Genomic DNA, 22802 nt, shown 5'->3' with positions numbered 1-22802 from the left:
TCAATGTTAATGTTAGTAACACTTCCACATGTTGATTAGAGCTGAACGATTTTGGAAAAATATCATATCATAATCATTTTGACTGACACTGGAATTGTGATATGAATTTTGATATTAGAGGGAATGATCGTTATTCTCATTTTCATTGAAAAGCATATTTAAATGAGTATGCTGGACCAAAGATGTCATCTTAAGTCTGCAGCACCACAATATTTTATTTAGAGTTTTCTAACACACATTTCACTCTTTGAGATTTTGATAATATTTGGATGAATTGATCAGCCCAACTATTGATGCTTGCTTATAATTTAAGAATAGAAGATTTACAATTGGACGATTATCAACATTGTATTAAATTAACCAACATTGTGAATCTCTTACTGAATTAAGTTTACATTCATTATGTTTGAAAAAATACAGTGTAAATAACAGATAACTCAACTAAGAAGAATTACAATCACATCTAACCAGACATTCAACCAACCAATCAGCCTGAAATCTCTAACTATGATACTTTAATGGATCCAATCAGACATATACATAGTAAGCAGTTAACTAGTAATTTCAAGTATTGAAGGATTTTAAAAAGATAAAGTTACTGTAGCTTTTTCTTTCCCGTTTCTTTTTTGAGGGTTGAATAAACCCCTGGGAGTGTGAGTAAGCTCCAGTTATGTTGCATCATGAGAGCTGTCGTCTGTTTCAATGTCTTCAGATGGGAAGTCCTGCTCAGGCGAGTCCGGATCTAGTTTTTCTTCGGTCTTCCACATCGCTTGATTTTGTACTCGTGAATGTCTTGTTAGTGTGTTGCAGTGAGCTGTCAGAGCTGTCAGGAAACTTTTGTGCCTCCTACAGAGAGCTATGACCACCATAGTCTTCTTGTCTTATTGTGACAGTTCATGGTGATCTAGAGAAACTGTAGATCTGCAGATTAATTGAATTAATTGATGAATAATTTTTTCGTCTGTAAAATATCAGAAAAACAGTGAAAAGTGCCCATCGCAGTATTTTCTAAAGTCATATTATTTACTTGATCTTACTGTAAGACGAGAAAAAGCAGCAACTTCTTCAAATTGAGAGGCTAGAAGCATCAAATATTTGTCATTTCTGCTTGATAAATGACTTCAGTGATTTATTTATTATCGACATAGTCACCGATTGTTGCTTTATTGTTACTGATATTTAAAAACTGCACAAAACAAAACAAGGCAGCAGTTATACGTCCAATTTACCCCCCTCTGTGGATGATTTGTTGAGCCTTCATCTGGAGCTGGTAGAGTGTTAACTGATATATATCTGTGTGTGCGTTAGTGTGTGTATGTGTTAGTGTCTATTTCCAGAGTGGCATATTATTCCACATTTTCACAGATCAAAAAATCCCCTAACAAACTCCCATGAATACATAATGACTGTAGCAGCAGTAGCAGCAGCAGCAGGGTTTGAGGTTGAAATTACATTAGCATAGCATACCACCACCTCGTCCTCTCCCTCCCTCCACCCACCTTCCTCCTCCTCCTCCTCTAGGCCTACCCCACTCCTCCTCTCTCAGACTTGTGTATTACACGCTCGATTCTCCTTACACGGATGACTCCAGGGGTGGAAAGCACCACCATGACAAACCCCTGGCCATTCATCGAACCAGCAGATCACCAGCTGTTTCCAGTGTGGCCATTAACAGCAAATTCACATGGAGACACTGGAACTAGAGTGTGTGTGTGTGTGTGTGTGGTTGTGTGTGTGTGTGGTTGTGTGTGTGTGGTTGTGTGTGTGTGTGTGTGTGTGTGTGTGTGTGTGTGTGTGCGCGCATGTGTTGGCTCCTCGGGGGCCCCCAAGATGGTGGTTGTTTGGGGTTGTTTGGGCTGCGGGTAAAGGTGTGACCACCAGCAGTTCAATCGTGCCCTCACTGACTCACATGACGGGCTTGACTGTAATAAAACGGCTGACTGAATAGATAGGAAGAAGAGGAGGAGGGGTGGGGGGGGGGGGGGGGATGATGGAGGAGTGTAAAAATAGCAAAATGGGAAGCATGATGAATAGGCAGAGGGATGAATGCGAGTAGATCATCACTTCTCGTAGCCTATATATTTATTCAAGCATCTCCCGCAGCAGCATCCCGTGACTCGTAGTACACTACAGTACACCGCGTCCTATCGAGCGTATCGGTAGCCCGCGGGGGAATCAGAACCAGGAAGTAGGAAGAGAGAAGAAGAAGACGAGGCGAGGCTCACTTTAGCTGCATTAAGATCATGTTTGACTGGTTAAGTGATGCTGACAGGGCACCGCTGATGAAGTAATAGATGTCACAGGACACTGCAGCCCTGGCAACCAAACGTAGCAACAGGGAGGACGACCAGTACAGTCGCACCTTTTTCTACAGGGAGGGGTGCAATTTAGGACTTTTTGTGTTTTTGGAGTGTTGCTGCTCCAGAAACACTCACTTGTGTTCATGTAGCATGTAGCTGTAGTGTGATTTGATGAATTTAGGATTATTATTATTATGTGGATTATTTTAGGATTAATCCATCAGTTGTTGTTTTTTGTTGCAGGTTTTTTTTTTTAAAGTTTTAAATGTCAAACGTTTACTTTTCCCAGTACAGTTTCCCAGAGTATTTATTTATTTAAAAAAAAAGTATTTTCTACTTTATTAAATTAAATGTCTTTTGGGGTTTTGGCTGTTTTGAATATCAGTTTGGATTTTTCTTTTTTTAGGGCAGGGTGATATGGACAAAATCAGATATCACAACATTTTTGACCAAATATTTGAATATTATCACAATATCGTAGGGATGACTATTGGTCATACTATTTGCTTTCCTAAAATATTTACACAATGAGATTTTTGATAGATAATCATCAGTAATGTGGATGGAATGACAAAGTGGGTAAAACAAATAATAGAACAACTAGATGTTCATAAAATGACATAACTTTAGCGTAAAACAGCCCTTAAAACCAGGAAAAGACAATAAATATACCAAATCACGATATTATTATATCCCAAAACCTAAGATGATATTTAGCCTCACGTCACATCACGATATCGATATAATATTGATATATTGCCCAGCCCTATCAAATAATTAATCAATTAATTATGAAAATAATCTGCGTTTTAAGTGATAAATAAAATACTTGATTAAATTAAATTTAATGTAATCTCTCCTGGGTTTTGGAATGTTTTGAATATGTCAACGTTTTTTAGATTTTTAATTTTTTTTTACTATTTTCAGATTTTTTTTATGGACCAAGTAAATAAACCATGAAAGTGATAATGAAAATTCTAGTAAACTTAAAATATTTGGTCATTTCAGCTCCTGGAGGGGAAGGATGCTTCATAATACTAGTACCCAGTCATATGGCATTAGTAATCTCCAGATAGTTGTAAAAAATGTTGTTTTTAACAGGCAACATTTTGATTAATCACAATAGTCACATTTTAAAATAATGAAAAAGCTAAGTGTAAAGACTGAAGGCTTTAATTGTGTTTGTAGCAGAATGATGTCACTACAGGAGCAGTTGTTTTAGCACAGTGTGATTGATGGTGAACATCTGCAGTAATAGAGCGAGGTGGATCACTCTCACAGCAGTCGTGTTTACGCTTCATGCTGCGAGTGCCTTTTTATTACTGTGTCATCCTACAGCTGTGCCCAATGAAACGTGATGACTCCATTTGTACAGAAAATTACACGATCGACTGACCGGTTGATCGATCCCAGTTATGACAGGAGTGTAAGTCACCTAAAATGAGTCACATTATGGATCCTGCATGTATGTATGTGTGAATGTGTGTGAGTGTGTGTGTGTGTGAATATAAATCCTCTTTCATCACCCATCTCTCGCTGATTCCCCGAGCACTTCCAACGCCCACCTGTCTGCCACATCATCACTTCCTGTCTCTCATCCACAGCAGCAGCAGCCAATCGTCCCGTCTCAGCCAGCCAGAGGAGTGATATGGATAAGGCAACGACAAAAGCTGTTAGGATGCGGCTGCTTTGTGCTGCGAGGGCTAAGCCTAACATCCATTATAATCCTTTTTTTACATAAAGACATCACATGTGGGTGGCAGGCGAGACTCAAATATGCTGTCAGGGGAAGGGATACGCACTGGATTTTATAAACATATGGTGGGAAACACGTCACCTCGGATCATGCACGATGATTTCATTTCTAAGGCTGCGTTACTACAGCAGCCTTTAATTTTCAATTCAATTCAAATTTGAATAAGCTAGATTGGCATAACAGGTCACAAATCTAATTTACCAAAGCTGAACAGAAGATGACAAATAAACAAACAATATGAACAAACACATCAAATACTTCAATTTTCTATTCATTTTTCAATAAAAAAAATCCAATCTTTCCTCGGATCATGCAGAAAGATTTCATTTGAAAGACTGGAAGTTCAAATTCAAATTCAAACAACCTTTATTGACACGCCAGTTCAGAAATCTATGTTGCCTTTATTTTGAAATGCATAGACTGCTTAGTAACCAATCACAGCTGCTCCTCCTTTAACTCTCAATAGCCTCATTCAGAGTTTTAACATTTTCACTCTTAACAGCTCCATGAAAAATATATATACAGAGAGCCAAGTGTGTTTTATTTTTAAATTTATTTTATTATTTTATTTGTCAGGGACAGTTCATAATATTAATTAAAAACATTACTGTTAAATATGCCAGAATTAGCCAAAAAAAAGCCAGTTTTAATATGTTTTATTTATTTAGTTTATTAGTTTGTCAGGGACAGTGCTTTTTATTTTTATTTTGCCTTTATGTTGATAGTAGGTGGCAGAGAGGCTGACAGAAACAGGGAGGGAGAGAGAGGAGAATGACCTGCAGCATAGGTCCCCTGCCAGAAATTGAACCACTCGGCTACCAAGAAGCTTGAACAGATTATTATTAATAAATATTACTGTTAAATACGCCAGAATTCACTCAAAAAGCTAGTTTGTAATCCGTTGTGTCGGGTCAGGTGTGAATTAGCAGCCAAAAATAATCAAAAAACAAATTTAAAACACTTCAGTTACAGTAAATATAAAAATCATTAGTGAAATAAATAGTATAATAAAACAGTTACAGAGCAGCTTCAGACATAAGCAATGACAAGTGTGAGACATCTGGTTAAGTTTTAGATATCTCCAATCTAACTTGTCTTTCAGATAAAAATACTTCCCTTCAACAAACATCACTTAACAGGAGACGATGTGTTCCTCAATTTAATCTCAACTCAACAAGCTGAACTAAATGTTTTTTAACTTGTTTAAAAACCACACGGACACATCCTCCTTAAAATCCACCCCTCTAACAAACACCAATACCCCCCCCCCCCCCCCCCCGCCTCTCCTCTCCTCTCCTCCCCCCTCCTCTCCCCTTCTCCCTGTCCCTGTCTGTCATACTGACCTCTGTCTTTAAATTCTGGGGGAGGGCGATAAGCGTGTGTCAGGCTGACTTGGGTGTGGCTGTTGGCCTCTCTCTGCAAAACACACACAAACACACACACACACACACACAGAAATGTATGCAAATTCACACATACAGATTTGTATATGCATATATGCTTTCTCACTCAGTATTCCTACACACACAGACACACACACACACACACACACACACACACACACACACACACAGACACAGACACTTTGCATATTAACAGCGTTTCCCGCCGCTCTCTTGATGCCTCTTGGCTCACTATATATATATATATGTGAGACTATTATTGTGCTGTTCTGTGTGTGTGTGTTAGCATGTATATAATATACTTCCGTTGGTACTTTTTTCCTTGTGTGTGTGTGTGTGTGTGTGTGTGTGTGTGTGTGTGTGTATTACTGCAGAGTGTCAGTCAGTCACAGCGTGGTCCTCCTTGTTACACAAAGGCCTTGCCAGCAGCCCTGTGTGTGTGTGTGTGTGTGTGTGTGTGTGTGTGTTTGTGTGTGTGTGAGATGGGGGTTGTCGAGCTTGTACTGCGCCTCCTTTCTGGAGATTGGAGGGAAGAATCAGAATGGAGGGAATAGAGGAGGAGGAGGAATGAGGGGTGGGGTGGAAGAAAGGGGGGGTTTTGAAAATTATGGGGGTGGAGGGGATTATTAGGAATGGGGCCAGTGTTGTTTTTATGGACTCATCTCCAGAAACTGTCAGACGACATGCTCCACTGCTCTCTTTGTGCCCCACTTTGGCCCACATTTTGAAGTTTTGACACTCAGGACTTCTTGTAGCGAAATCTGTTTCAAATATGCTGCTGTATTTAAATCACTCTCTTTCTTCTTCTTCTTCTCTCTCTTTGTGTGTAGCCCTTCCATCCCATGGTGAACCTGCAGTGCTCTCCGGACCTCAGGATGTTCCTGTGCGCCCTCTACGCCCCGGTGTGCACAGAGTACGGCCGCATGACGCTCCCCTGCCGCCGCCTCTGTCTGCAGGCAAAGAGCGACTGTTACAAACTGATGGAAATGTTTGGTGTCAGCTGGCCGGAGGAGATGGATTGCAACAGGTTGGGACAACAGCAGTGCTTGGTTTTCCCTCTCTGGATTTATTGTTTTAGCGGGAACGGTCATTCTGCGTTTAGTAATTTAAGCAGATTTTCTTCTTCTGGGATTATTAATAATGTAGCAAGCATGTAAAACATCATTTGATCTGTTGACCACAGAATAAAACAGAAAAGGCTTAAAGGGGTTAAATGAGGTACTGAGACACAAAGTTATGTCTGCATAACCAAAATGTTGCTGTCAGGCTTTGAGTTTATCATCAAAATTGAAAAAGCACTTTGTGTGTTGTGTTCATGGAGTAATAAGAAGATCTGACATTAACTTTTGATATTTGACTGCTGAACCATGGCATTAAAACTTAAACCATTATTGTCACAGAAGCCAAATTATAATAATTTACAATAATTAAAAATACTTAGCCAAAGTTTAATCGACAAGAAAGTTTCTTTATGAAATATGACAGTAAACTGAGTATTAGTCAGATAAAATAAGCAATTTTAAAATGTCACTTTTGACATCAGGAAATTTTGTTGGATATGTTTTCACTATTTTTGATACTTAAATTCAGTAAATGATACAAATAATGGATAACTAATCTGTAAATTAAACAATAACCAGCCAATAATTTATTTTAATACAAAATGTTAACATGGACTACACTGCATTTCCTAATTTCAAATATGTTGTGCATCCTGGTGCCTTCTGGGTCTTCCAGTAAGATGCTGACTATGTAATCCTTAACTCGCTGGTTCAAGTCCAGATGTTGACTTTTGTTATACATCATGTGACCACCAATCTTGCCCCTCATTTGCCGTTAGCTCTCTCAAAAAAACCTAAAAAACAATGATGACACTAATGATAATGTTGCTCCAAAATGAACCCTGATATCGTCTCTTTGTCTCCACTCAGGTTGCCGGACTGTGACGAGTCCTACCCCCGTCCCGTAGACCTGCTGTCCAGCTCAGACTCGACCGAATCCCCAATCTCCGTCCAGCGAGACTACGGCTTCTGGTGTCCCCGAGAGCTCAAAATCAACCCAGAGTTCGGCTACTCCTTCATGGGGGTCCGCGACTGCTCCCCTCCCTGCCCCAACATGTACTTCACGCGGGAGGAGCTGACGTTCGCCCGCTACTTCATCGGCGTGGTGTCCATCGTCTGCCTCTCCGCCACCCTCTTCACCTTCCTCACCTTCCTCATCGACGTGTCGCGCTTCCGCTACCCGGAGCGCCCCATTATATTCTACGCCGTGTGCTACATGATGGTGTCCCTGGTGTTCTTCCTCGGGTTCCTGCTGGAGGACAGAGTCTCCTGTAACGCTGCGAGTCCTGGGAGGTTCAGGGCTTCGACGGTGACTCAAGGCTCACATAACAAGGTCAGAAAGTCTTTCCTGGACTCATATGCTGGTTTACATCATCAAACATCCTGATAATAATAATAATAATCCTCAATCTGGTCTTTCTCTCTCTCTTCTCCAGGCCTGCACGCTTCTCTTCATGGTGCTGTACTTCTTCACCATGGCCGGCAGCGTCTGGTGGGTCATCCTCACCATCACCTGGTTCCTGGCGGCCGTTCCTAAATGGGGCAGCGAGGCCATCGAGAAGAAGGCTCTGCTCTTCCACGCCTGCGCCTGGGGGATCCCCGGGATCCTCACCGTCACCCTGCTCGCCATGAACAAAATCGAGGGAGACGGCATCAGCGGGGTTTGCTTCGTGGGGCTCTACAACCTTACGGCGCTACGCTGGTTCCTGCTGGTCCCACTGGGACTGGATGTAGTGGTGAGGAAGACTATAATAAAACAAATAGGACTGCAGAGACTCACTGTTTTTGCATTTTTTCATTAATTCAGTTTCCTCACAAACACAAACACTCTTTAGTACTATTGATTCTTGTTGCTTCATCTTTCATTGGGGAAATGTTATTAAATTTTTTTTTCATTTAACCTTTTAAAAATAGATGATATTTAATCTTTATTTAATTAAAACAGTTTTGGCTCCCAGTTTGAAAGATAATAAAACAGAAGATACAACCCTTCAACTGACTGTGATCTATTTAACAAGATGATTGAAAACCGTCTCTATCTCGTAGGTTGGTGTGGCTCTGTTGCTGGCGGGAATTGCGGCACTGAATCGAGTCCGCATGGAGATCCCCCTGGAGAAGGAGAACCAGGAGAAGCTGGTGAAGTTCATGATCCGTATCGGCGTTTTCTCCGTGCTCTACCTGGTGCCTCTGCTCACCGTTCTGGCCTGCTACCTCTACGAGAACAGCTACAGAGCCATCTGGGAGACCACCTGGGTCCAGGAGAAGTGTCGAGACTATCACATCCCCTGTCCCTACCAGGTAACGCACCCCACTCTGTTATAACCAAGCAGACACACAGACGGAGACGCCCTTTAACATGCAGACTGGGGCTTTAGTGATGAAGAGAGAAGGCAGAGCAGCTGGAAGAAAGATGATGACAGCCAGATGTGTTTGGATACAAATACATTAGACAGCAGTGACCCTGTGTGTCCTGAATATGACTCGACTCTGTGTGTGTGTGTGTGTGTGTGTGTGTGTGTGTGTGTGTGTGTGTGTGTGTGTGTGTGTGTGTGTGTGTACATTAACACACATTGACGTACTCTCACAGTCACACAGGACACAGTGTAGCAGTAACTTTAAGGCTGCTTTTCTTTTTAAGGAGCACAGAAGCTGCAGTCGCCTCCAGCAGCCGTACAAACACACTGCAGCTTCATCTGATAGAGCTGTTAATAATTCAAACAGCTATATATCTCTACCTCCTCCCTCCATCCCTCCCTCCTCTTCTTCCTCTCTGCAGTTCCTTTCAGCCAGGTATCACCTCCCATGTGAGCAGCTGCCATTGCACATCTGTTTTTACCGCTCCATTTTCACAGTGGATTTTTTTGTGATGGTTGAACAGAGAGTGAGAGAGTGTTGCAGGCGTGCAGCTGTGCGGACACTTTGTGAGCTGTTCTGTGTTCTGTCTGACTTAATGTACAATTTAGAAAAATTTAATTTGAGGTCATTCTTAAATCTTTTCAGCTGGAGACACATTTGAAGTATATCTTCTTGTAGAAAATCTGATTTATCAGGTTTTTAAAAAATGCAGACGATGCCGTGACAAGATGCAACCGAGATGCACTGAGGAGGATTCACATCAGATGTATCGTCCTTAATCTGTCACGTAAACTCTGCATTGTGTAAGAGAGCAGTGCTGTAATCCAGTGTGTGTGTGTCTGTGTGTGTGTGTGTGTGTGTGTGTGTGTGTGTGTGTGTGTGTGTGTGCGTGTGCGTGTGCGTGTGTGTGTGTGTGCTGGGAGAGGATGGGGTCAGTGGGGTCGTGATGGCTACAGCAGATATGAACATGTGCTGAGCAGCTGCGTGCCGCACTGTCTTCTTACACTATAAAACACTCCACTATTTTGCATGCTTCCAGGTTTTAAAAAAATATACACACACCCCACCTCCGACCCCCCCTCCCCCTCCCACAGACACACACACGCATAGAGAAGTCCCTAACATGCATCAAAAGATAGCACAGACTCAGAGTGCCTTTCTATATTTATCTTAAAAGCCTTTCCCTGAGGCACGAAGCGCTACTGTGCTCAACAGCTCCTGAGTGATGCTCAACGCTTCCTCTGCACAAAACAAACACACACACACACACACACACACACACACACAAACACACACACTTGTCTTTATATTCTTGTAAGGACACTCGTTGACATAATGCATTCCCTACCCCCCCTACTCTAACTTTAATCATCACAGCTGAATGCTAAAACTCAACTATTAAACTGAAGCTCAACCCAATCTTAACTATAACCCTATAGTGCATGGGCCAGACCAGATGTCATTACCGCTTAAGGTGGCAAAGGTTACTTATAATTTTTGAAAACATCCACATCTTTAGATGATATTTTGGTATGATAACCCTTCCTGAATCACAGCTGTATTACAGTTATCAGCTGATGAAGTTAACCTCCCCCTATAAATTTTATTTTATAGACGCAGGTGCATATCATCGTTTGGGCTCATGTTCAGGATAGTTTTCAGTGTTTCAAAATATTTAGTGTGACATCATTTTAAAGGGGACACTCTATAAGCTTTTAATCAAGCCCTTTTTGTGAAGCTTTCTGACAAGTGAAGTGGTCACTGGAGATCCTCAAACCTTTAATCACACACATTTTAAAAGCAAATGCTAACCCTCAAATTAGCCTTTGAAGTTGTGACGACTGCCAAAAATGTCCTCACAACCCACAAATGTCCTCACAACACACAAATGTCCTCACAACACACAAATGTCCTCACAACCCACAAATGTCCTCACAACACACAAATGTCCTCACAACACACAAATGTCCTTACAACACACAAATGTCCCCACAATGCTGGTTTTCAGCTGAAATTGGTTCTCTTAAAGATATAAAGACACACACATACATACAGCCAGATGCTGCGTTGCTCTCACTACGATTAATCAAAAGAACAAGAGACCACATCTTCAGGTTTAATAAACTACATTTAACTATATTTAACACTCAGGTTTTTCTCTGAGCTTGCTAGCTGTTGTGTAAAAAAGACAAAAAGACGCAGCAGAACTTCTGACATCCATCCAGTCTGTGAGCAGCATGTTGGTCGAGTCATTCGGCCTCTTATCTCTCTGCTGTAACGAGTGTATCTGTAGATCACTGAGCCTTGGGGGGCTCTCTCTCTCTCTCTCTCTCTCTCTCTCTCTCTCTCTCTCTCTCTCTCTCTCTCTCTCTCTCTCTCTCTCTCTCTCTCTCTCTCTCTCTCTCTCTCTCTCTCTCTCTCTCTACCTCTCTTACACTCTCTCTCTCTCTCTACCTCTCTTACACTCTCTCTCTCTCTCTCTCTCTCTCTCTCTCTCTCTCTCTCTCTCTCTCTCTCTCTCTCTCTCTCTCTCTCTCTCTCTCTCTCTCTCTCTCTCTCCGCCCGGCTCCGCTCATAATGAGGCCATCATGACTACATCTGTGTATGTCTGCATGAGTGCGCGCGTGTGCGTGTGTGTGTATGTGTGTTACAGAGGCAGAGACAGCAGTACATAGTATATGTGTGGCTCTCGGCTCGGCTGCTGTAGGCGGTGCGGTGACTCTCCACAGCGTCATCCTGCTGTTTTGTCTCCTAAACTTAAAAGCTGGAAATAAATGACCTCACTCTGTAATTAGTGGTCATGAGTATCAACTTAAGATATTTACAGCACATATTCGGACAGAAACATTTTTTTTTTCGGGCAGCTGCGGCTTCAGTACATTTTAATTTGAAATGAAGTAATGGATGCTACATTAAAAGTTTAGAGCTGAAGAACTTCCTCTGAATGACGTGTCCATACCTGCGTGTGCTTTCTTATATTTTTGGATGATTGCATCGACTCTAACAAGACATTATATTAAATCTTAGGGTTAGAAATAGTATCTCACTGTCCTGCAACTTCCTATAAATCAGTCTTCTTCTGTACAAGCTGCCTTTCATGTATGAACACACACACTCACACACACATATTCCTCCCTGTAGGCCTTCAGTGGGCGTATTAGCTGCAAACTTCTTCCTCCCACGTCTACCAAACATACTCATGTGATTGATCTGCTCTCTCCATCACACACAAATCTCCAGACTCTAACTGATAACCTTTTTCTATCTCTCTCTCTCTCTCTCTCCCTCTGTGTGTGTGTTTCTTGTAGGTCGAGAGCACCAGCCGTCCCGATCTCGCCTTGTTCCTGATCAAGTATCTGATGATGCTGATCGTAGGGATCCCCTCGGTGTTCTGGGTCGGCAGTAAGAAGACCTGCTTCGAGTGGGCTAGCTTCTTCCACGGCAAGAGACGCAAAGAGTACGTACTTTTAAAAACAGCTCCAGATTCAGGATTCTGTGCTTCACGCTTCAAACTTTAAAAAGGAGAGTCAGCCATACTATGGTACTACAGAGACGAGGTTTTAAAAATATGACACTAAATATTTTAGCAGCCAAAAAAGGTTTCTTACATAAGTTTTTGTCCTGGTATTTTTAGCTCAAGCAGAAGGCAGAACATTTTGTCTCTTTGTAGTGATAATTAGATTAAAAAACTCCTTTCAGTGCAGACTTTGTTCAAATCAGTTGGGAATGACACGACTATTTTTAATGCTTCCAACAGGAAAAACTAATAAAGAAGGTTTTACAAAATAATAAAACAATGCAGCCTGTAAACACACTGACAGCTTCATGTTGAAATATAATCTCCACTTTAAATACAAGTTAATGAAATAAGAAAGAAAGAACAAAAATATACTTGTTGGATTTAACAAATGCTACTTGAAGTCCTCCATTATATTCCAAGCTCAGTCTCCATGGTAACACTTACACTGAAACAAATGATCATTAACGAGCATTAACGGCACCCTGTGGAGTCTTCTTGTAAACACACTAAAAGTTATTTTTACATTCAGTTTCTGGGAGAATCCATCCGTCGAACAAATGAGTCGAGTCGCTTTCCTTTCATGTAAAACATTTTGAAAAGCTGATTTTTATTTTTGAATGTTCAGAAGACAGAAGGGGTCTCAAGTGGACTTTCTGCAATCAATCAATCAATCAATCAATCAATCAAACTTTATTCATACAGCACCTTTCATACAGGTTCATGTAATTTAAAGTGATTACTCAATTTGTTTACTCATTATCCTGCAGGAATCAAATACAAAGTGAGAATGTAAAGAAAAAATTAATTACCATCAATAATAAAGAACTCAATAATTATCATAATATTATCTACAGTAACAGGCTTTGGTGACATTTGCTGACTATAACTTGGATCTTTATATCATAATCTGCTAAATTAGATAGGCAAATGTTGCTTTTTGACCATCTACAACGTGAAACTCCATAGTTTTAATGTGATAATAACATCAGCTTAATATAAATATAATATATATAATATCAGTGTTCAGCAGCTCATGTAAAAGGGGAAATCCCACTGAGCCGTCTAATCACATTTGTTAACAGTAGATTAAATCAGCAGATATCAGAAAAACACTGAATTACAGCATTAAGGAGGAATTTCAATTAGTCTCCATGGAAACACCTCAAGTCCTTCTCAGAGCCTCTCACAGGCCAGTGCTCTCACAGACTTGATGTGATGACAGCAAACAAGTCACAGCTGAGTCCACGAGTCCAGAGGGATGACGCCTCAGCTTAATTATAATGGGAGTCTTCTTCTTCTTCTTCTTCTTCACATTTATTTGTGTGTTACTGCCACCTGTAGATCAGTGCAGTGAACAATCATCTTAGCGTCTTTGTGCAGAATAGAAATACAAACAGGGATTGACTCCACAGATTGCCTTTTAACCCTTCCATACAGTTCATTTGAGACCTCTAAAAACACTATATACACATTTCCTTTAGTCCTGATGTGACTCACAGTATACAAACATTTTTATATATGCAAATGTACAAATTTGACCAAAAATCAGCCTTAAAACACATTATATTAACATATATTCTATAAAATGTTCTGGACCGTAAAATATTAATTATAAATGTTTCTTTTTTCTTTTTTCTAATGACTGACAGGGAATTTATAAATGTGAATTGGTGTAGAGACTAATTATGAGTCAGAATATGAACAAACACATACTGAACAGACTTTACATTTTTCTCCTCTCGTTTCTCTTATAGTTCAAACTTTTAGACTTTGAGGTGTTTAAACTGATTGATCGTAGGTCACATGATGATGATGATGATGATGATGAAATGATGATGTCGTCGTAGCCGGGTGTGTGCGTGTGTGTGTATGCGAGGCTTCGTGTGGCTCGGTGGTGAACACAGGCCCTTCTCTACACTCACTCCCCTCCCCTCCAAATTCAGAGCATTAACCCCCTCTCCCACCGCCTGCTCCACACACTCTTCCATCCTCTTCTACCACACCCGACACCCCACCACCTTCCCCCTCTCCCTCCCCACCCTCCTACGTCTCTCCCTGCCCTACCTACCTCCATCCCCCTCCTCTTCCTCCTCCTCCTCCTCTTCCTCTTCCTCCTCCTCCTCCTCCTCCTCCACACCCTCCCTGCCCTCCTCCTTTCCCTGCTGCAGCGGGATGGTCAACGAGAGCCGACAGGTGCTCCAGGAGCCTGACTTCGCCCAGCTGCTGCTCAGGGACCCCAACACGCCCATCGTGAGGAAGTCGCGGGGCACGTCCACCCAAGGCACATCCACCCACGCCTCCTCCACGCACCTCGCCATGCTGGACGAGCCGCCCAGCGCCAGCACCAGCCGGGCCGGCTCAGTCCGCAGCGCCCGCTCCAAGATGAGCAGTTACCATGGCAGCCTGCACCGCTCCAGAGAGGGCAGGTTGGTTTTCCAGCAGTCACCAAAAGAAAATGTTACTTGATGATCACAAAGATGGGGGGGGGGGGTCCTTAAACTACCAATTAATCCCATGCCAGACTTTTGACTTTTTGTCATAAAATATCTTTATTTTAAATTCCAAAAATCTACATGAACTAATGAAAACTGCTTTGTAAGAAATGTCCCTTATAAATCATGTCAGTATCATGAAAAACACCTGAACTTGAACTGATTTTGGTGCTTAATGGGTACACTTACCCTAAGAAAAGCAAATATAATAAGTTACATTACTTTGATTAAGTAATTGAAATAGTTACATTACTTATTACCTTTTAAATAAGGTAACCTTTAACCTTTACATACTATTCAGGGTCAAATTTGACCCATTTTTTCAAGTTAAGAGCTGTAAAAACAACACATACACATTTCTTTTCAGCTGGACTTTTCCTAATGTGACCCACAATATAAAAATAGGAACTAAAATTAATATTTTTTTATTATTTGTGCAGCTGATACACATTTTATATATGCAACTGTACAAATTTGATCTGTTTATTTAAAAAAAATCAAACATGTTGTTGTATTCATCATATTCTATAAAATATTCTCCTGGACCATAAAATATGATTGTGAATGTTTTGATCAAACATTTATTAATGACTGATGGTGACTTTATGAAAATGTGAATTGGTGTAGAGACTAATGAGTCTGAGTATGTAAAAGTTAAATCATTCAATCCTTCTCAGTCACAGATACACGGCCTCCAGTTTCCGGGCTGCTGACGACCGGATGCCGTACGGGAGCATGCCGCGCCTCAACGACCAATCCCAGTCCAGGCACTGCAGCACCAACCGCCTGGACAGCCTGTCGCGGCACGGCTCCACCCAGAGACTGGAGAGCCAATCGCGGCACAGCAGCATCAGAGACCTGGGCTCCGCCGCCCAAGCCGTCCTCGGCGTCCCCGGTAACGGGATTCACAGAGTGCTGGAGGAGGACGGAGCCACGGCCTGAACTGGAACTTCATCTTTTTGGAGTTTTTTTTTTTTCTTACAGGAACTTTTAAAGAATGTGCAAAGATCCACAAAAAACTTTTTAAAAACTGAGCTGAAGCACAAATATGATGCTTTCTTTTTTTTAACTGTGAGCTAGTCGACATCCAGCGGGGGTCTGAGTGTGGATTGATGCCTTAAAAACGTCCTCTCAGCTTTACCTGATCTTTACTAGCTGATCCCAAAAAACTGATGATTTATGATGGATTTCTGTGGTCCTGATGTGTGAATATATAAAAAAAAAGAAAAGACAAAGCTTCTTCTGACACTACTGAGCCGACTTCACTGGACTTTCCTTCTACTGTACTGTTTGTATAAAGGACTCTGAACAGGATTTGAGTGATTAAGCAGGGTATCTTCTTCTTTTCTTTTCTCTCTTTTTAAAGTTTTTTTTTGGCACCTGTTCAGCTTCTTCACGTTTCCATGTTTCAGTTTCACGTTCCAGATCAAGAGCAGGTTGCATTTTCTGAAATCATATTTTGCTGGTTTACTTCTGTGTAAGATTTGTTTTCACTCTCGACAGGAAACTCGACACGTTGGCGGGGATTTAAGGGAACAAACAGCTGATTTTAAGCAGAGTCTGAGTCTAGATACCTTTCCTGGTTTTAAAGGCTGCATTACAGTAATATGTTGTAATATGTAACATCTATCCTTCTATTTTCTATACTGCTTATCCTCTAGAGCAGTGATGTCCAAACTACTCCATAAAGCTTAGACTATATGTGCAGTATAAACACATGAAGAGCCTCCTGACCATGTTTTCCAGTGTTTAGACGATGTCACAACTCAAGTACGTTGCAGCAAATCATCTCACTTTAGAGTACCTGCAGATATTTACCAAGACAACTAAATTTCCCAGCAACTAAAAGGGTCATCTGTCTTTGACTCCTATTTTAAATTGTCCAAAAAAATCACACATTCCAGCTTTGAATCTAATAAATAGTGCTGTTGTGTTATATATTTTATTATTCATGTCATACAGTATAGCAGTGCTGCTCCTGGAGAGCTACTGCCCTGCATGTTTTTAGGTATCTCTCCAATCTATCACACCTGAGTCTGCTCATTAACTTGTAATCAAGCACCTTGATGAACTTCAGCTGCTTGATAACGAGTTAATTATTAGAATCAGGTGCGTTAAGAGTGGGGAGATACCTCAAAACATGCAGGGCAGTAAGGTTGGTGACCACTGATCTAGACCAAGTATGTCCTAACTGGTCCATAAAGGGCCATTCCAACCAATTAACTCTGTAGACTGAGATCAATTAATTAAATGTTAATGAATTAAGTCAAGCCTGATTAGTTTGAATAAAAACCTGCAGTCACATTATGGCCCTTTATCAGAGAGTTTGGACATACCTGCTCAAGAGGGTTGAGGGAGGGACACATCCTGGACAGCTCACCAGGCTATCACAGAGTTAAAGTGTTGTATATCACACCTAGTGGCAATTTAGAGTTAAACTGCATGTTTTTGGTCTGTGGGAGGAAACCAGTGAGAAGAACCCAGCTGGCCAGTGGATTTGAACCCAGAACTCTCTTACTGTGAGTCAACAGGACTAACCACTACACCACTGTGCCACTCTGTTATTCAAGCTGTTCTATTATTTGGCTTTACCCACTTAAATCATTATATCCACATTACTGATGATTATTTGCCAAAATCTCACTAATATTTTAATAGTCATCCTTACAATATCATATTTGATCACTAAGCCTTTGTTTTAAGTCGCTCTTGATGCTTAAAATCGTTGTTTGTTCCCTTAAAATTCATTCTACTCTCGTCTCATTTTTAAAACAACAGTTTCTTTTAAAAGTTGCATCATGTCGCTGCATTGTGTAGAAACAAGAGGAAAAATGTCTCCTTCTGTCATTGTTTTTCTTTTCTTTATGAATGAAAGGGCTGAAAACTCGAGAAACAAAAAGCTGAATCCAAACTCCTGCCTTACAAGTTTGTGTGAATAGAGACGAATAGTTTTGAGTTTATTCGCCCTTTAAAATTAGAGTCAAATTCTGCATAGCGTCCTTACTTGTATAGTTACTGTAAATGTTATAGAACAACATTTTCCTCTTTAGCAGCAACACTTTTTGTGCATAGGATGTAAAAAAAACTGAACTTTTGTGGGTTCATTTGTTAAATTTTGTAATAAAGTTTTTATAAAAAGATCGAAAAGGATGTTTTTCTTTTTTTTTTTTTAAACAGAAGAAATAACCACACAGTAACACGCTGGCTCAGTATTTGTAACAGCCCTCCGCTTTATTGAAATACATCGGAGTCAGGTTAATATAATGAGTTCTCCACATAAGTGTGGCAACCAGTTCCATACATTATTTTTTGTTTTTTTTGTTTTTTGACCTTACACCTTAAATATTTTTTTTTTTTAAATTTTGTGCAAAAAAGAATCTACATCACCTGTAGTGGGTTATCCTCAGTAAAACGCCCAAACCGTTTTCAAGAAAAAAGGAGCCAAAAAAAAAAAAAAAAAAAAAGTCCAAGTAAAACAACAAAAAACCGAAAAAACAAAAAATGATTACATCTATAACATGCAAAACTGTACAAATTATTACAAAGCAATCCTAGAAAACAAAAAAAACAAAAAAAAAGTGTGTAATATGATATGAAAGAGCAAAATTATATAGAAGGTACTGTAGATAAGACCTCACTGAAATGCAAAAGGCGTTTTTGAATTTTTCCGAGATTTTTTTTTATCTTCCTTTTTTTTTCTTTTCTTTTTTTTTCCACTGTGGCACCTCAGCCGTCGAAGCACCTGTCACCCTTCACCCCCTGAAACTATGTTCACCCCCCCTTCCCCCTCCCCCCCTCTCCCTCCTCGGGTCACATCTACACTACAACCACTCATCTCTGCTTCACTCACTCCTCGTCATCATCTCTCTCCATTTTTTTTTTGTCTTATTTTCTTTTTTTTTTTTTTTTTTTTTTAAACACGCTCGTTTTTCATCAAAAATGAAAAGAATTCATTGGTTCTGACATTTTTTTCCTGAGTTTCTTTCCTCTCTCCTTTTTTTAAACTGGGATCACTTCTTCTGTACAATAAAACCCCCGCCAACCCGCCACCCCTCCACCCCTCCACCTCCTCTCTGAGCTAATACATTCTACAGATTAACCCCCCCACCCCACCCCCACCCCAGCAGGAACTTAAAAAAAAGGAGACTCAATAGCTTAAACAGTTTCTTAAAGAGGTGCTCGTTTGGAATAAAAACCAGCTTAGTCTTTTCTCTCCCTCTCTTCTCTCTCTTTTTTATATAAAAATGGAATAAAACACTTGGAATAGGCCGTTTAAAGAGGGGGAATCGGCAGGAATGACCACCGAAGTATTTAAGTTTCCCTTTCTATAACAAAAAAAGACGATAAACTGGATAAACTGGAGGGATTCTGACCCCTCTGTGTGTAATTAGAGTACAGTATGCTGCAGATAATACCACATAATAACCACATTATAGTTAGTGAGAAGTGTTTTTAAAAGGACAGTTTTCAGCTCAAAAAATTAAAAAGTATAAATCACATTCTCGCCTTTTTTTTTTTATGTGAAGTGAAGGAGCAGCAGCAGAATCAGAGATGAACAGAGGTTAACAGGCTTTTTGTTTTTGTTTTTTGGCTGTGAATGCCGAGCGCCGTTAAAAAAAACCGTCCTGCCAAAAAGAGAGAGAGAGAGAAAAAAAACAACAATATACCCCCCCTAGAGGGAAATGGAAAAGTTGGGCGCTATTTCATCTGCGGGATCAGTTATTGAAGTGTTTTTTTACATTCTTGTTTTTAAGTGTTATTTTTTATTTTTTTTTGAATGAACAGATCATCAAAACATTCTTCAGAAATAAGCAAAAGGCTGTGAGAAAGACGATATTATAAAGTCACACAATGTCTCCCTCTTTCTTTCTTTCTTTCTTTTTCTTTCTTTCTGTCCATTTTTGGTTAAATCAAGCTGATTTAGGAAGGACTGACCTACAGTTACCAAAGCAGATCTGGACACACACACACACACACACACACGTTATAACTTGTTGATTCGAGCAGTCGGAGCTCTCGCCTCTCTCGACAGGAAGAGCAGGACAAAAAAAAAAAAGAAAAAGGCATAATGCTGCATACTAATAATAATAATAAAAACACCATCTCATTGTGCAGATAACATGTGCGGTAGTGATAAGAATGTGTGTGTTCACTCTACAGTACGGGGCAGTAGTGTTCAAATCCATACACAAGTACAAGTCGCTTCACTCAAAATGCCAACAGTGTGTGTGTGTGCGTGTAAGTGTGTGTGTGTGTGTGTGGGGAGAGAAAAAAAATAATAAAAGAAAATAAAAGAAAGTGTCATACATACAATTAAAAAAAACAAAATCTAAAATCAATCAATTAATTAAAAAGAAAAACTGGAAAGTGGTTTTAAAAATGGCTTTTTGTGTGAATACAACCCCAAAAATCACTCAAAAAAAAAGAAAAAGAAAAGTCAAAAGAGGATTTTTCTTCTTTTCTTTCCCCTGTGTAGTTCTCTATAGTATTTTCCTTATCATATATTACTCTCTACTTTGAACCTATGTACATTTTACTGTGATGGGAATCTGTGAGTTGGTCAGTTTGGTTGTACAGCAAAAAAAAAAGAAAGTGGAACGTCTTTAAATAAAACGCTACGACACGACAGACGACATCATCCCAGGTGCTGCTGCTGCTGCCGGGATGATGATGATGATGATGATTGATAATGACGATGATGACGTCATGTCGCTCGCACTGGACCAATGAGGAGAAAGAGAGAGAAAGAAAGAGAGAAAGAGAGAGAGAGAGAGTAGAGGAGCTGTGACGATGCCTTATTAATGCTGCTGCTGTTTGTAGCTGAAAATATTATAAAGTCACTGCACTTTAGTATCATGAGCCAAAAAATTAACAAAAAAACCCCCATTGCTTTCCTTTCTCTCTTATTTTTTTAAAAACATTTTTCAATAATGAATGCAGCTTCTGACACCCAAAGAGAAAGCAAGAAGAGTTGAAGTGAGGAGCTGTGTGTGGCGTTTAAACTCCACCTGTCTGCTTCAGCCGTGAAGCAAAAAAAACCTAACAAAAACAAAACAAGAAAAAAAACAAAAAAAACCTCCCTTTCCTGTCTAAGATCGATAAATAAATTAAAATATTGTCCCCTAAAACCCAAAAGGGTCCTATGTACAAGTACAAATCATTTTCTTTCAATAAGTAATCCTCTTCTTCTTCTTTTTTGTTGCTGTTGTTGCTGTTGTTGTTGCTGTTGTTGTTGCACGGTGAGGTTTTTGAGTCTCGACAGTGGCGGTGAGAGGTGGTGGTGGGAGGAGAGGAGAGCTGGGGAGGGGTAGGGGTAGGGGTAGAGGAGGGGAGGGGGGGCATCAAGTGCTGAGAGCAGAGTCGTGTCGATTTGGACCTTGAACGCATCGCTCGGAGGCAGAAAGAGCAGAGAGAGAGAGGGGGAGGCTGTCATTCCTATATCATCATATGCCCTTTTCTTTATTAACACACACACACACACACACACACACACACACACACGCACACACACACACACACACATTTGCACCCTCAAACATCAGCACCCACATGTACACCACCACTAATTTATGATAACTTCTCCCCCACCGAAATTTCCCTCCAAAATAATAATAATAAAAAAATTTAAAAAAAGAAAAGAAGAAAAAAAAAAGACAACACTTTCTTCGTGCCCCGACTTGGAAGTACGCTGAGACAGATCGAGGAGGTTTAAAGGTGGGACAAATGTTCATCGAGGAGGGGAAAAGAAGGTGGGAGGGGGTTGGGGGGGTGGGAGGAGGTGGAGGAGAGGGAGGGGCAGACAGGAGGTGCAGTTCTCTGGGCAGTGGGGAAATATTTCAGAAAGGATTGCGAGAGTAGGTGAAGAAGGTTTTTTTTTTTGGAGAGTCCTGTGCTGTCAGTGGGTGGGTGGGGTCAGGTGGGGTTGGGTGGGCGGTTTGGTGGCGGGGTGGGGGGTAGTGGAAGAGTGGCGGGGACTCATGTGTCCCAGCCCATCCGGTCTGTGCTCTCCAGGGACAGGGACTTGGTCTTGTGTGGGGAGGCCGGACTCGGGGGGCTGCTGAAGGTGGAGCTGTTGGAGGCCGTGGAGTGACGCGGTGAGTCCGAATCCTGGAGGAAAGGAGAGGAAAAAAGAGGAAAAAAAAAGAAGAAGAGATGAAGAAAGTGGGTGAAAATAAAGGGACAGAAGAAAAAAATATACATTAATTAGATTTTATATGTTTTAATGTATAAAAATATAAAAACGTCTATATTTAAATCTTATTCTTAGTCTGAGCTGAGGTGGATTCTCTTATTATTCATTTGAGATGGAGAACAGCACTTCACCCCCTCCCCCTCCCCCTCCCCAGCCCCCCCTACAAACACCTCGTCTTCCACTATGTTCCACTTCATCAGCAGATGAAACGGCTCAATTGACCAGAAATGATCAGCTGGAGGAAAACAAACATGCAGGGGGGGGGGGGCAGGGCAGATGAGAAAGGGGGGAGGTGGTGGTGGTGGTGGTGGTGGTGAGGTGAAGGGGGAGCGGGTTCACCCTCATACTGTATATATCACATACAGTATGATTTAAATCAGTGGGTTATTATTAGATCTCAGAATTTAACCCCCAAAAAACTGAAAGTGATGATGAAGTCAGATTTAGAATCATTAGCTGCAGTCCTTTAGCCTATAAAGACTTTATAATGAGCTCCATCTCAACCCACTACAACAGTAACATCCTGCTTTTGCATTATTAATATTATTATTGTCATTACATTTGTTGTTAAAACCTGTGTAGATACCCTGTGATGTGCTTTTATTTTGCTGTGGAAAGAGTTTAAACCTCCTCTGTCAAGCTTTAAATCTGATTTCAAGAACTGTAGCAGCAACACTCTTATAATGATCTCATGTGTCCTTTTTTTCCAGTTCAGTGAGTAAG

At 40.7% G+C, this 22802-nt stretch overlaps 2 protein-coding genes across 8 annotated transcripts in view; one reads left to right on the top strand and one right to left on the bottom strand.

Moving 5' to 3' along the window:
* The first annotated feature begins 6289 nt into the window (after positions 1-6289).
* fzd3a (frizzled class receptor 3a) lies at positions 6290-15829 on the top strand. 3 transcript variants are annotated; one of them, XM_053336793.1, is made up of 7 exons: positions 6290-6486; positions 7391-7853; positions 7957-8256; positions 8567-8818; positions 12184-12296; positions 14651-14821; positions 15571-15829. In XM_053336793.1, exons 1-7 carry the CDS (start codon positions 6302-6304, stop codon positions 15827-15829), a joined length of 1743 nt encoding a protein of 580 aa, XP_053192768.1. In that variant the 5' UTR covers positions 6290-6301. The 3 variants fall into 3 exon arrangements, with proteins under 3 accessions (XP_053192768.1, XP_053192767.1, XP_053192766.1); XM_053336792.1 differs by having other exon boundaries at positions 12184-12332; positions 14564-14821; XM_053336791.1 differs by having other exon boundaries at positions 12184-12332; positions 14339-14821.
* Positions 15830-21820: 5991 nt separating this feature from the next.
* cdc42bpab (CDC42 binding protein kinase alpha (DMPK-like) b) overlaps positions 21821-22802 on the bottom strand; it is an 88118-nt gene continuing 87136 nt past the window's right edge. For all 5 annotated transcript variants that reach the window (XM_053337266.1, XM_053337269.1, XM_053337268.1 and 2 more), the window contains one exon: positions 21821-21994. In XM_053337266.1, the coding sequence (XP_053193241.1) occupies positions 21863-21994 (132 nt within the window). In that variant the 3' untranslated portion in view covers positions 21821-21862. The remainder of the gene's footprint in view (positions 21995-22802) is intronic.

This window comes from Scomber japonicus, chromosome 17 (genome assembly GCF_027409825.1).
Source record: "Scomber japonicus isolate fScoJap1 chromosome 17, fScoJap1.pri, whole genome shotgun sequence".
Taxonomy (NCBI): Eukaryota; Metazoa; Chordata; class Actinopteri; order Scombriformes; family Scombridae; genus Scomber; species Scomber japonicus.
This window is presented reverse-complemented; position numbering and strand designations above follow the sequence as displayed.

What these genes read in the sequence shown, in the direction of transcription:
- fzd3a (XM_053336791.1), top strand. Translation starts at nt 6,302, where the DNA reads ATGGTGAACCTGCAGTGCTCTCCGGACCTCAGGATGTTCCTGTGCGCC. An exon ending in CACTGGGACTGGATGTAGTG is followed by an intron (nt 8,257 to 8,566) that starts GTGAGGAAGACT and finishes TCTATCTCGTAG; the next exon opens with GTTGGTGTGGCTCTGTTGCT. An exon ending in CACGGCAAGAGACGCAAAGA is followed by an intron (nt 12,333 to 14,338) that starts GTACGTACTTTT and finishes CTCCAAATTCAG; the next exon opens with AGCATTAACCCCCTCTCCCA.